We start from the raw sequence: 16011 nt of genomic DNA on the forward strand, positions 1-16011 counted from the left end.
CCAAACATTTTTACGAAAATATCTTTTTACTTCATTAACGGATATAGTTAATGAGGATCCTGCTTTTCTGACCAGTCAGACAAAACATTTTTTTTTACTTTCATAGGTTTATGACTTTGACCATTACAGACATTGAATATGTGTGAAAACCTGTTTTATTTACAGTAAATGATATTCCCTGCAGCAGGGAATAAACTGGGACACATGTAGAGTGCTTAAGATCATAAATGAAATGTCCAACAGTGCCTATATGGCTTTTTATTTTTCAATACAGGAATTGCACCTATGCTACAATGTCATTTAAATCAATCTGTCCTACTGTTAATTAAAGTAAGGAAACAGGAAATCTGCATTTTGTGATTGTTGTTGCGTGTTTTTACCTGAATCCTGGACAGATTTTGGGGACCTCACAGTCGTTCTCCTCCTCCAGCACCTCGGGACAGTCCTGTCCTCCGTTGGATGGCTGCTGGATGATAAGACGTTTCCTTGTTTGCTTTGTCTTCACAGCGTTACCATCTGAACGGACACACGCACACACACACAATAATTAATTAAAACAATAACTTTCGTGAGGGGAATGTGATGAGAAACATGTCAAAATGATAAGCTAGGCTGCTCTGTTAATAGTTCTTGAAGAATATACATGGAGAGTGCTTTTGCCATATCTAAATGGATAGCTATTGCAGACAACACGCACGTCTGATTACTTTGGATTTCAAGCCAACAACAATGCTGTGAAAAAAATCCCATTAGACCTTGGAGTTGACTCAAATTAACTTGATGGGGTTTACATGTGTGTAGATGACCTCAAGTTGTTAATTAAGAAGCAACGAGCCCCTGGATATTCCTGAACCTTGCTTTAAACGATCGTACTGTATGGGGGTGATGTGAAATTCCCTGCACAAGGTGAAGATATCCACAGCATCAAATTAAAATGCACTACCATCGGTGGAGCATGCTCAGAGCGAAAGAGATTTATGCCAAAGTGTCACACACAGAGGTCATCAAAATATGGACCATAATGATTTTCAGATGTAAATCAATGTAATGAAGTTGCCTCTGCTCAACAGATCGGGTAGTGGCTGTCGACAAAGGTGACCCCAACTGAACAAGTTTTTTTTTGTTTTTACAGCAGAAAAACAACAACTGGTGCCGACACTTTTAGCCACTGGCAAAGTCGGCTTGCCAGGCGCACTAAAAGAGGTCGGCCCAAAGGTTGTCTTACATGCCAATCTGTCAAATGAATTACGTTTAAGGAGATCTGAATGCAAGATGTTTATGTGGTATTCATCTGATTGGCTCTAGGAAAAGGCTCTAGCCTCAATCATTTTTTCACTTTATCACTTTTAGTTCTTCTGGGCTGCAACAGAGTCATATAAATAAATGTGCATGCTATAATGAAGCTGTGTTCTGGCATATACAGTACCTGGTATGCAAATGTAGTAACTTTCCAATGAAAATTATTTTGTGAATAATGAATGACTGATATGCGACTCACGAGTAAAGTAATTGTTAAAAATAGTTTTAAATGTAAATTATGGAAATAAATACCTTTCAGCTCAGGGTGAGAGAAGATGATTTTGTTAATAAATGAAGAAATGGACAGTTTATGACAAAGTGTAAAACATCTTAAGACACACTGTACACATTTCAAGATACCGGATTTGTGTACAATAATCGATTCTTTCCCTGATTTCCATTTAATTATCTGAAACCAGTATCTTTTTAAATCAGACAGGTATTCTCTCCATGCATGAGGAGAAAGATGTCATAGTACCTGCGTCACAAGTGAAAGGACACAGTGTCCAGTTGCTGAAAGGGGTCATGATGCAGTCTTTCTTGCAGGGCAGCTGACACGGTCGCACGGTGGTGGGGCGGGGGCTGTCTGGACACCTAGACAACAAAAACACACACAGCGGGGCTGTAAAACCTGTTTATGAAATATATCAGGCGAGAGGCCTTTTCTAAATCTGAGGGTGCCGAACAAAAACTAAAACTGATTACTGTAAATCTCCCAGACGCTTTGGCTTAAAAATTGTCCATAGACTACATGGATTGAATTTCTGGTCATTTCAGAGCATCTCGTATTATTTCTTTTTCTGGTTTCACCATACAAAATCACAACCTATTGTAGCAAGGGGATAATGTAATGTTGCTGTGTACGCCCGCATACATGATAGTGTTGATGATAGGCACTAAACACAAGAAAAGATCAATGTAAACCCAGATTACTGTACAGCAAGAGATGCTGGCAAGCTGAGCATGAAGTGAGAGAGAATAGACACACATGTCTATGTAGGCAACAACACACTGAGTCCATAGAAATGTGCGATCAAGGTTATTTTATTACTGTCATTTAATCACGTTTGTTCTGAAGCACAACTTCTGCTGCATATCTGACTGTCCTGGGAAAGCGCTCCCTCCTCTGTTGCTCTAATGGCACATTTCCACTGCAGCGGGGTATCCCCGTTTAAGCGTCCCTAAGCGTCCTCGCTCAGGCCTCGGGCTGCCTCGCTGGCCGTCCGAGGCCGTGGCGCATTTCCATTACAGTTTAGGACCTGGGGTAACAACGCAGTGTAGGCGGGGTGATCAGCTTTTTTTTTTCTTCACATTTCGAGTTGTTCCGTCGAGCTCCCGCTGGATTTTATCATCCCCAATGAGATGTAGGAATGTCGTCACCTCCTCGGTCGACCACGGTGTGCTTTTCTTTGACGTTGCCATTTTTGTAGCTCCTCCGTTTACAAAAATGCTGTGTATAAAAATGCTGCGAGCTTGCTTCTAGATATATGTGCGACGCTCGGGATGATCTCGCGCGCGATCTCGCGACGATTCTCTCTGACCAATCGGCAGTCGAGAGTGTTGACGTCACAAGTTCAGCCCTGGCCCTGGCCTGATAGAACCACGATTTTATGGGGCCCGAAAAAGAGGGAAAAAGTACCGGTGTCGGCGGTACCAGATGTGTTCGGGGTACCAGATGTAATGACGTCAATGATGTCACGCATGATTGGCTGTATGGTAATTTACCCACGCTGTCTAGAGCAGGGGTTCCCAAACTTTTCAGCCTGCGACCCCCAAACTAACAGTGCCAGAGACTGGCCCTGTCGACGAGGGGGGGTGAAAAAAAAGTTTGAGAAACACTGCGCTAGTGGATTGTCAAAGGGGGAGCCTCGTTGCGGGGAAATTATACAGATGGCTGGTCCGCCCCTGAAAATGTCTATGCAAACGTTATTATTAAAAAAAAATTATAAAAAAAAGTAATCCATTTTTTTTAATCAATTTTTTATTTTTTTATTTTCCATTTTTATTTTGTAACCCCTGGTCTAGAGTATAGAGGGTTGTTTTGATCATTACATTACATTGCATTTAGCTGACGCTTAAGTGCATTCGACCAACAACATAAAAACTTGAAGAAATACAATACAAACTTGAAGAAAAACAAAGACGAATGAGGAGAAGAATAAGAGAAATCGAAGGTAAGAAGTATATAACGTAATATGGTAGGTAATATGTAATATGTTCAGTGCCGTTGGTACGTTAGTTCAAACAGTAACAACGGAGTATTTTTCTTATTTCGTTTTGATTGTTATATTTGATTATATTATATATTATCAAGAAATTATATATTATATATCAATATGATATACTTTTCTATATAATAGATTATCAAAAAAACTATTTATTAAGTAAGGGATAATGTGCAGCAATCACAATCAGGTCCACAATCGAATCCATAAAGGCAAAGTAAATCTGTTTACAGTTGTTTCATATGGATGTTGAGAGGTATCCATATATCTCTTCATTTTGCTCTCAAAGTGCACCAGATTGATGCATTTAACTTCAATATTTAAAAAAAATCCCTCCAAAGGGAGTGCTTGTTCTTCCTTCTGTCTGTCTGTATCTGTGTATTCTCATGTTCCGATTAACCCAGCCACAGTTTTCTTCTTTTGTGTCTATATCTATGCCGGGATCTTGAGTCGAGGCTGATCCTCTTGCTGTGGTCGCGCATCCTGGATCCTCTATCCTGAGTTCTGGATTAATTAGTGGACTTTGGGTCGTGGCTGAACCTGTCTCCTGCCTGGGTCTCGTCGTGCTGCCTCCCTGAAGGCTCCCACAGGATTGTTGACATCTTCGTGGATTCATCCTCTTATTATAAACACATGCATTTCCTAACATTTGGTCTACCTATGTTGTGAATGTATTATCTCTTCGATTTACACACGGCATCTATTGCACTTCTGTCCGTCCTGGGAGAGGGATCCCTCCTCTGTTGCTCTCCCTGAGGTTTCTCCCATTTTTCCCTTTAAACTGTGGGGTTTCTCTGGAAGTTTTTCCTTGTACGATGTGAGGGTCTAAGGACAGAGGGTGTCGTTTTCTTCTCATACTGATATTCTGAACAAACTGCTGTTGTATTAGCTGTAAAATGTCTTTACTGTAGGGTATTTTTTATTATTTGTACAGCACTTTGGCTTGACCAAAAATCATTTATAAATGTGGTATATAAATAAAACTTGATTTGATTGATTTGATTTGAAAGGGTGTGCGCCAAGGTTCCATATTATGACCAATAATTTCACCATATATTTAAATAATCTCTAATAATTTTTCAAATGCTGTTATTTATTGTTCATCCTCTTCTATAGAGCAAAGTCTTGATTTCCTCCAGTCTGCCTTTGATGTTATTCCATCCCATTTATCTCAACTCAAGTTAGTATTAAATGCAGACAACTCCAAACTCATGATATTCTCAAATGGCAAAAAGTTAACTTCTTTTCTCCCCAACATTTGTACTGTTCAAGGGACTGACGTTGACATGTAAAGGGTCACTACATACACATATCTAGGTTTTATTATTGATCAGAACTTATCTTTCAAGTCACACACTGAAAATGTTGTTTTAAAATTAGGTTTCTCCTTTCAGACAAGGAAACATTTGATCTCTGCAACGTTTTTACCAGTATTGGATTCTGGTGATCTGCTTTACATGAATGCCTCTGACCAGTGCCTAAAGAGTTTGGATACTGTGTACCATTGTGCATTATGTTTTATTACATATATATATATATATATATATATATATATATATATATATATATATATTGTGAGTTTGGAATAAATATGCACTTTATGAAAATTATTAGTTGGTTACTGTTAGTAAAAAACAGTAAGGTTAATACTTGATGTTTGTTACACTTGGATATGTTTCCTGTAATACTTGTAACATAATTATTCTCCAGTTTATGCATTTGAGTGACTTGTAGTTAATGCTCGACATTCAATTCAAAACCTTTATTTATTCAGGTAAAATCCCATTGAGATCAATGATCTATTTTTCAAGGGAGACCTGCAGCAGTAGGTTCCACATGAAGACATAAAAACATAAACAACAGAACAACAAAAGGACATCATACAGCAAAAATTACAGGGATTACAATTTACATATCTATCCACATGTACAGGTACCAACAGCATCTGATTGTGGAGCATCCAACCGAGCTTTAAAAACATGTATTGGTACCAGCTTGTGGTACCAGCTTGGTAATTTTACAATGTTCAACTGTTCCAAGTTAGTGGAGCTGCACATCTAAAAGCTTTCTTCTCTAAGACAGATCAGGTAGCAGATATAAGATGGTACTTTATCCAACATGGCTTTGTAAATGAAAATGTACCAGTGACTGAGCCTCAGTACAGTAAGTGATGGCAAAACCGCCTTGGTTTACAGTGTACAGTGATGCGTAAGTGCTTTACAGTTTGTCACAAATCTCAGTGCACTGTGATAGTAAAACCTTATTATGGTGTAATTATATATCCTCAGAAGTCAGAAAATCATTAGTGATGTTTAACCACTCAGAAGACAGCCCATCAAAATGAACACATTGGGACCTTTCAGAGAGGTAGTTCATCTTCTACATATAATAACAGACAAAGTAAAGAATGAAGTGTAGGCTATGTTTAAATGTTCGGAATTTGACCGTGTATGATGGTCCTCTTGAGTTGCCGTACAGCCAATGGCGTACAGCCATTGCTCCGTTTTCATGTTTTCTTAACATGTTTTTCACAAACATTTTCACACGCTAGGAGCATAGGAATACTTCAATTCGCTTCGTCATGATCTGTAGATGTGATTTGCCCCCAAGCACCCCTGGGTAAATTACCGTACAGCCAATCACAATGCGTACAATGCGTGACGTCATTGGTAAGACACGGCCCCCGAACACATCTGGTACCGACACCGGTGCTACGCTATATGGAAAGGCCACCAAAAACTGGCCTGGCCGCTTGAGGACGATTAAGGACGCTTAAACGGGGCTACCCGCTGCAGTGGAAATGCGCCATTACTGGCATTTTTTCCTCGCTATAACAGGGTTTGTTTGGAAGTTTATTTTCTTATTTGGATAAAGAATCAAAGAGAAAAGGATTTGTATGCTAAACAGATTGTAAAGCCCATTAAGGCAAATGTGTGCTTTGTGATATTGGGCGATGTCAATAGAACAGACATGATTTGACTATTAACACAGATGAATGCAAAGTCGGCACTCATTAATCTAATTATACTGCTTCATTAACAAGCATTGATGCAATGTTGTTATGGGCTTAGTGTGTGGTCACTACTGATAAAAAAATGTCAATTTCAAAACATTAAGCGAACATGTTGATATGTCCAGAAAGTGAGTTAGCATTTTGCTCAGACAAAGTCGTACTTTCTTTCATCATCTTACGGTTATTATAGCATTACATTGCAACTTTTGCAACTAACTGTAAAACATCAGACAGGCCCAAATTACTTTCATAAACGTACCGACAGTCTGGATTCAACTGACATGTAATACATACAATATATATATACAGAGTTATAAACCATGTTTAAAGCTTTAATGAATATCACTGTGGAGGTTCGGCACACCAGCCATCTGGGTATTGCTTGAGTACAGAATGTAATTATTCTAGGGAAAATCTAGGGCAATAAAAACTGATGAAAACCTTCATAATCACATGCAGTTCAAGACTGATGTTCGCCATCTGGCTCACAGTGTTATAGATATGGAGGAGAGTCGGTCATACTCCCCCCACAGAAGAAAGTAAACGGCACAGGAATTGTTGACTCCACGAGGATGTATTACATGTATTTCTCTCTAGTGAGGAAAGTGCTACACACAGAGCTCCTTCAGGGTTAAGCTAAAAGCTAGCAGGAGGGCCTCAAGACAGAAGCTCCTTTGTTTTAACTGGAACCTGCTATCAGTGAGTGATAATCCCTTTTTGTTTGCAGAGCACCGAGGGTCAAGCCGAGGTTTCTCGTGGTTGTGGTTAATCTTCAGTCATTTAAGCACCTAGGGTCCCCTGTGCATACCGCCGGGAACAGATAAATAGGTCGAGATAGACCTGCTGGAAGACATCTTGTAATCTGAGCTCTGAAATAGTGCGTTGCCGTGGCGCAGCAGGGAAGTTTCCTGCCTGTTTCCTCATCCAATTGCTGACACACGGGTCAGGTTTAATGTTGCTGAGAATGAGCGCTGTCCTCCGGGAGTCCCATACTCGTTAGCATGGTGTTATCAGGGAAGCGATAGGGAGCCTCATAGGGGAAAATGCAATAATGGAACAGCTACAAAAGGAGAGCTAAATCCCTCTCGAGTGGAACAAATCCTCTGGTGTCTTCATACAAGTGAATGGTCCCTAGGATAAAGAAAATACAGCTGCCGAATGCTACATTTACATTGTTAGCCTTCAGCTCTCGCGTCCATAAAAAGGTGAACGAACAGGTGACTAGCTTGAGGGCACTTCAACATGACACAAGGCTCTTCTGATCCAATTCATGAACCTGAGAGTGCAGAACAATCGCTACACCAGGGCTAATCAGCATTTTAACAACGTATAAACCTTTAATTCTGCACCGTCTGCAGACTGTACAGATCACAAGGCTCTTTATGAAGTCAAACCTGGCAGAGAAGCAGCGACAAAAATAAACCGTGGACAACAATCTGGAAGAACTAAATACAATCAAGTCGTACATAGAGCAGATGGAAAAGCAATGTATGATATAATTAATCCAATAAGAAGGAGGCATATATCAAACAGGCGCATGAACAAAATTGTTAAAGTCTCAGAGAAACAAAAGAAACATCACTTTTCATTTTGGTTTGTTACAAGGTTTATATTTATCGAACTCAATCTATTTAGCTTTGAGCTACACAACAGAAGGCACAGTGCAGTGACTCTCATAACCATGTTGATCAATTCAAAGTTTTATCAGTTAATAAAGGATCAAATCTATCTCAAATTAGATGCAAATAGGATACTGTATGCAACTATCGCAACAATACTGCAGCTGTAGGCTTAAAAGCAATGTAGTGTATACATTATTTTGTTTTTCGTTCTTTCTTTTGTATGTTTATAAATGCAGCATGACATATATACGTTTGTACAAGGACTTCAGATGCTGTATTTCTTATGCTTATTGATTTCTGGAAAATGGCCCTGAGGCAGAGAAACATGTCTCCACATCACGAGGGATCAGAGCACTGAGGCTGTGCGATTAGATAATGTGGCTATAAGAGCTCTCTGACAAAGAGGGGATTACACTTTTGACCTGGTTATACTCACTCTGCCACTCAAAAATTATGAATGTCTGGGGATGAGCTACAATTTACCCCTTGTGCAGGATCTTAGAAGAGCTACGGCAATAAAACACTGTTCCTATTTGAATAATAGACAGAAGTTTAAAAAATACAGTTTGACTTTTGCCTTTAATCTAGACAGAAAGCCCTATGAATACCAAACGAAACCCCAGAGAAATACAAGCCTCATTGCTAGAGTGCAAACTGCCTGCCTTTTACAGTAGGCTTCACCTTTACAATGTCCCCTGAAAACACATGAACAACAAGCAAATGTTTTAGCTGATTTGTCCTTAGTAGAAAAACAACATCATTGAATGTCGGTTTGTACCCCTTAAACACCCTTTGTTTGCTAAGAAGTGACATCTTGTGGTTAACTGATCTGAGTCATGAGAACATTCTAGCAATAAATGCACATCAAGATAAAATGTGTTTCTTATGTCCCAGGCTTCCAAATCAAAGTTGGGTTTCAGAAACATAGGGGTCATTTTGTATTGCAAGTTAAACTTTAATAAATACCCCGAGTCAGTTTTCAAGTTATTATCAATAAGAAACATTGCAAGGATAGATCCTTGCTATCTTCTCAAATACAATTGAACTTACTTACTAAAGTGGTGTCAATCAAACTAAACACAACATGTGTATTTCTGCTTGTTACTGAAGTGTTGTGATCATTTCCCACTAAAGTAATCATTTTGTTCACTGGGATCTGTTTAAGTTATGAATATAATGATGATGTCCCTCTCCATCTTTGTCAGTTTCCTTTAAACTGTAAACTCTAAATCAACCATAAATGGGGCGAAGCCTGCGAGCTAGTTCAGGCAGTCAACTCGAGCACCAATGATACATTAACACATGACGCACCTCGTCCCTCTTACAACCAACCAAACACATTCTCCAAACATGCCGCTCTATTTAAGCTGCCAGGTCTTCCTGCCTCTGCCTCGCTGCTGCTGCTGCCACTGCTGTGTTCACTTGCTACTGCTACGTTCATGTTCCTGCTCTGTTTCATGTTGCTGCTACTTGCCTGCCCCAGCTCCAACCCAGCTCCACCCCAGCTCCACCCCAGCTCCACCCCAGCTCCACCCCAGCTCCACCCCAACTCCACCCCAGCTCCACCCCAGCTCCACCCCAGCTCCACCCCAGCTCCAACCCAGCTCCACCCCAGCTCCACCCCAGCTCCACCCCAGCTCCACCCCAACTCCACCCCAGCTCCAACCCAGCTCCACCCCAGCTCCACCCCAGCTCCACCCCAGCTCCACCCCAGCTTCTACCTGTAGGCTCGGGTGATGTTCTTTGTAAATCTGTGGAGTGATGAGGCCTGAGCCTAGACGCCAAACTCAAAGTATATGCTGTTCTAATAAACAAATTAAGAAACACGTGAGTTGTCTGACTGAAGTGTGAATGGGAAGAGTGTCTGTTGTCAATGTGAGTCTGTTGCATACTAGTGAGCTGCATGCTGGGATTGGCTAAAGGCCCAGGAGAACCTAAAACAATAATTTGGTGCAAAAACTGATGGTAGTTTCCTGCGGGAAGTTCAGTCATCATTTCTGACACCTTCAGAAGGCTGCTTCACATGTTTATTTTTATTTTTAAAACATTGTTTAATGCAGCTATCATTTTGATTGTGTTTCTTATAATCCCCTTGTATCCAATCGGAGTGTTTTGAGTGCTTTACATATAGGGCAATGAGTTGACTCCTAGCAGGTTTGCCTCTACCAAGAGAACCCCCTTTGTTTCCTTTATAGTATAATTAGATTGTGGCCACACTAATTGTGGGTATTATCCAAATTTAGATCATTAAAATTCAATTACATTCCAGTTTTCATTAAAAAAACAGACCACGTTTGTTGGCAAATACAATACAATAGCCAGAAAAAAAAAACACAATACCAGCCAGAATAGGAACAGCACAATGTTTGGCTGGGAGACTCTGTGTGTGGGGGTGTGAAAGCCAGTTGTAATATTGTCTTTTATGCATGTTTTCATGTATACATTGTGGTACTTCACTGTATTCCTCCAGTTTTTGTTCATTTTATCTGTGATAATGTCTTTGCTTGTCAGATGTTCTTGTTTGTATTTAGTATTTTATCCTCACTGAACAATTTTCTAATTGTTGCTTTTCCAACAGTTCACTTGTTGGTTTACCACCATGAAAATGCAGCACACAGTCTGAAATGAATGAAACCATCCAGTAATGCCATCTGCTTTGTAACTGACTTCCTGGTTCTAGTCACAATCCCATAATGATCTTTAAATGTCGTAATTTGTAGCGAGGCCAGGGCATGCACAACATGGCCCCCGGAGCTGGTCCCAAAGCGCGACATTAACACGAGCAGCCAGGCTAATGCTCGTGTTGCGCTGCTATTAGCGCATTGAGTAATCTGTTCAGTGAGAGGCTGTGTTCAACACATGAGCAGATGGTTGAGCAGGATGAAGTGAGGAGATTCAAAGAAATGAACCGTCAGTAGTTTTAAGAGAGAATACACACGCAAAAACAAGGTCTGCTGGGAAGAGATAAGGCCTAATTAATTTCATTATCAAAATTACAGACTACAAAAAAAGAACATCATTTTTAAATTTAGCATAAAACAGTTGCAGTTCTTCAAGGAACCGTTCAGTGGTGTCTTTGGCCTCCTTCTTGAGACCTTCAAGCGATATATCAGAGTGAAAAGCTGAGTGTAAACACAGCCTCCATTAGACAACACGGCAGCGAGATGATTGACTGGCATTAATACAGCTACTGCCGAACATCATAACCATGAATCATTCGGTCTCCACAGCATCAATGTGATTATACAAAGACACATTTGGTAGCATGCAGAACCCAGACTGTCAGAATCAATAAGCAGACGTTGTTGTTTTTTTTACTCACACCACAACAGCTTTTCTCGATATGAAGATAGCAGCCCAAGCCTGAGGCACTGACATATTTATCTCTGTTGTGGCTCCCGATTTTTATTGGGCTGTGACAGTTAGTGTTTGTGTGTGTGTGTGTGTGTGTGTGTGTGTGTGTGTGTGTGTGTGTGTGTGTGTGTGTGTGTGTGTGTGTGTGTGTGTGTGTGTGTGTGTGTGTGTGTGTGTGTGTGTGTGTGTGTGTGTGTGTGTGTGTGTGTGTGTGTGTGTGTGTGTGTGTTGTGTGTGTGTCTGGGTGTGTTTGTGTTTGTGACATGCACTCAGGTTCACTGCCTAGGGCTGCGGGAGGAAGACAGCTCAGATCCATTGGTGAATAAGACAGGACACATCTGCATAAGCAGGGTGCAGGTGGCCATGTTTGTTTGTTCTGCTGGGATCCCATGGGTGCACTGATCAAAAATACCTGCCTGTTGGATTTTGCTAGATGAAGACATGTAGCAAAGAAGAAAAAAGGAAAAAGGAAATAACAATATCGAGCCACTTCTGAGTATAGGCTTGAAAACACCGCCTCTCTGAGCAACAGATGGCCGGGGACACAGTTCAAATGTATGCTTTTCCTTTAGTCAAGAAAGGTACAAAACAAGTGCCAGTTGTTTTGTTTGTTTGTTGTTGGTCTGCCTTATCCATTTGGGAAATAAAAAGCAACCAAAGCTTGGATAAAAGATGGACCACAACGTGTACTAAACTACAGATAAAGTGACAAGTAAATATCAGAGAAACATAATGTCTTCAATCCATACAATGCATTATGGATCACTGAATGGTTTGATCTCTATTATAAAATATATATACATATAAATAATATATCATACTCTTTTGTCTTCACATTATCTAGCTTTCATGCCACTTGAACAGCTATTGGAATCATTGGAGTGAACGGTTTCAAGAAGGTGTATTTATTATCTATTCATGGGTCATGCTGTTACTCTGTGCTCTGTACACACCATCTTTACATTTCTATGATGGTTGAAAATGCTTAACTTGTTTGAGTCTGACGCTTTGTTGAACCATTTGAGCACCTTTTCCTTCCTGCAATTGTGTAAATGTCAATCATTGTGGACTTGTGTTTATTTCAATCACTGCAGTTTGAGTTTGTTGCATGTTGACATATTTTTCAATCTGTTCCTCTCCATTTTTAGACCAATGCTCCTGCATGTTAAGTAGCGATGATTTGGCCTCTTCCAGCTCTGCTAATTGACTCATGCTGATTTGAAAACTTGTTGATTGGCATAACCCTCTTTAAGCTAACAAATGTGTCTAATTGGCAATCAAACTAATAGGACACATCTTGGTGGCAATGTTTGTCATTGTGAGTTGAAGAGTCAAAGTTAATTTCCCATGAGGCGTGGAAATTATTTGATGTCCTCTGTGTGTTAGTGTATATGTATAACAGTTCTTGGCTTTAACTTTCGTGAAGTCAACATACCGGCTTAAAGCCTGTTACTGGACCCCTGCCAGTGACAGTGGCTGAGGGAAAATCCTGCTAAAGATTTGAATCAACACCTTTGAGGGTTACAGCGGTAAGATTACAAAAGGACGTCATGGGCATAGTGAGGGTTATAAACCGGCAGGGTCAGTGTAATGGAAGTTTCTTCAGCACCAAGGACAGCACCACCGGTCTATGAAGGCAGGTGCAGAGAAGCCTCACTTTGAGCAGAGAGACCCGGTTTCATAGCATTTACAGTGCTTCTTTCAAGCAGTCAAGACTGAGATAAAAAAGTCTCAATATGATCTGGTCATTAAGAGAACCCAGGTTTAAGGTAGCTTAGAACGTGAATTGGTAGTTCATTGCTACATATACTGGGCATTTAGATCCACCTATTTATGGTTCATGTTCTCCCAAATATAATTTATTTTCATGAAAAAAGAACTGTGGGACCTTGGGCATTAAGCTTGGATATGACTATTGTTGACGTTGAAACAAAGACTGCTTCTGCAAACCTCAGGCTAATTCTAAAGGTCACTGTTGTTGCTGCACTACAGCATTAAAACGGCATTGTTGAATTAAACTGCAAGTTTCTTTGAAAGTACTCTTCATGCTAAAATTACATCTCAGAGTTTTAGGTGTTAAAGGTGGGGTAGGTAATTTTGGAGAAACGAGCTTGAGTGCGCTAGAATTTGAAAATACACAGCCAGAAAAAATCTGCCACTTCCTTACAGAGCCCCTCCTCCAACACACAGGAACGCGCACATGACCAATGAGGGCACGAGATAAGTTTGTGCACAGATGGAAGGCTGACAGGCAGGTAGGCCATCCAGTTATTTTAGCCGGGCCGGGTAGTACAGTACTACGGCTTCCACAGATGAAATGTTGTTATGGATTTTTTGTCAAAGCACTTAAGATATTCATTGCTATCGGGATGTTAAGAGCATTCCATGGAATATAACAAAAAGTGTATCTCGAGCCGGTTTCTCAAACTTACCTACCCCACCTTTAACTGTGTTGAAATCTGTAAATACAAACTATGCAGGAAGTCTCTAAATGGAAGATGGAAGCTTAATCCCAAAATGAGAGTATAGAGTAACATTAAAGTGGACAATGAGAGCTTGTGATGGTTGTATATTAACTCTAAAAGTCAGAGAGCAGTCCTCCAATTCCCCACATTACTGAAACAAAAACACCAGAATAGCCGCACTTAACGTAAAAGCCCATATCAGGTCTAACAGTTCCCTATATCCACTCACATAACGCGGACTCTTAGGTCTCTCATCCACCAGTTATGTTGAGAGAGGATGATGAACAAAAAGGATCAATAACCCCCTCGATGAATGCACATACGGGCATTTAGGTATTGAATGATGAACCTATCCTTTAATGCTGCCGTTTTCAAGTGGGGATTTGTTTACAACCTGTCGGATAGCCTGTAGCACATTGATCTCTGCACATCTTAATTGATTTATCCATTACAGCAAATAATGAAAGAATAACAACAACAACAGCATCACAAGATATTAAAGACATCCTGTGGTATTTGCAAGTCAGATAAGTCAACAATAAAGGGACACAGGATGGAAATGTCAAACACCTTCAGGCTTATGTTAAGAAAAGTGTGTGACCTTCATTACCCAAAACCTCAAAGCCACTCAACTGAGGTCAACAACAATAACGCCCTGCTGAGAGGGTGAGTAGGTGCTTGATAGGAGTCCACTTAGTCAAATATTGTGTTTACTAGTCATAAGGGATGCTGTTGTTTATTTGATTCGTTTTTTTTATACAAATTGATCGACTACAGATAATGGAGGCAAATCGACTAAAAGCTTTTCTGTCAGTAGCTCAATGCCATTACCCTTGACACTTCGAGCCCTGCTACCCTCCCACCCGCTGGGCCGGTGTTTTTCTGTTTCTCCAGCTTTGCCGGTGTGGATTTAAAAATAAAAAGGAATAAAAGGCATCCTGGTCTTCGACCTCTGTTCTGCCGCCCGTTAAGTGCAGCTGCTGCAAAGTCAGGGTCAGGTGCTCACACAGCCACCGCTGAAACTGGGCATTAATCTTCATTTTATCATGTGGTGCTCTCTGCAAATCACATTTGCCTTGTACTTATACCTACACAACGCACTCGGACTCTTTAAATCATCGATGTTCCTATCCCCTGTTTGCTGATAACCACGCTTTGGAGGTGTCAGACAAGAGGAGGAGGAATCTGTTTGAATTAGAGAGAGACACTAAACATATATTAGAGGATGCTTTTGGGACTTTCCGCAATTAATCTTCATTGGGGTTTCTTTTAAATAAATGTAGACACTCGCAGTCCACTCACAATTTGTTATTGTCCAGTGAACCAGTCAAACATTCAGCATCACACTAAAGTTGATCTTTCTGGCAGACTTGAACTCGACAGCATATTTTGAATCCGCCTCATGCGGTGTAGGCTTCAGAGCTAACCACAAACTTCTTGTCTCTCATCTGCCTCATGATTACATTGCCTTAAAGTATCAATCCCATTTAATTACTGTTATTATCATCAATGAGAAATTGCCAGCGCCCAAAACGGCAGGGTTAATTAGGCTTTCAGGGACGGAGAGATTATTTATTTGGTCTCCTGCAAAGGGAAGATATCAATTGGGTGTTAACTTTGCAAAGAGTCTGCTCTGCTTACTTTACCAGCTCTGTCAGAGTCTCCTTGGTTTTTGTTATTTCTGACTCTCTAGTCTCCCGCTGTCACTTCCCTTTCCCAACACTTCTGCTCCTCTCATCTGCCTCTCACCTCCTGACTCTTCTTTTCTTTATTTTCCTTCTGTTCAATGTCAATTACAAATACAGTATCTTTACAATGGTCTACTGATGTGCTTTCAAATCAACAGACTAAATTACTTGATCTCTTCACCAACGGATGATAAAGGGTTACTGTTAGACCTCATAATGCAGGCTAGTGTTTTTAAATATGTGCTTTAGGAACGATTATTACTCTCGTTTGTGTAGCAACAATCCATAAAAAATGATTTCACACATCACCACGGAGCTCTCCCTGTTCTCGATCTTCAGAACGGC

General features: G+C 40.4%; 1 protein-coding gene across 1 annotated transcript in view; it reads right to left on the bottom strand.

Annotated features, from left to right (window-relative positions):
* Window positions 1–16011, bottom strand: part of thsd7ab (thrombospondin, type I, domain containing 7Ab) — a 137579-nt gene that overhangs the window by 54026 nt on the left and 67542 nt on the right. The window contains exons 10-11 of the mRNA XM_079694302.1: window positions 1778–1893; window positions 381–516 (exon numbers count right to left, since the gene is read on the bottom strand). Coding sequence (XP_079550428.1) covers window positions 381–516; window positions 1778–1893 — 252 coding nt within the window. The remainder of the gene's footprint in view (window positions 1–380; window positions 517–1777; window positions 1894–16011) is intronic.

Source organism: Notothenia rossii (genome assembly GCF_949606895.1).
Source record: "Notothenia rossii genome assembly, chromosome: 7".
In the NCBI taxonomy this organism is placed as follows: domain Eukaryota; kingdom Metazoa; phylum Chordata; class Actinopteri; order Perciformes; family Nototheniidae; genus Notothenia; species Notothenia rossii.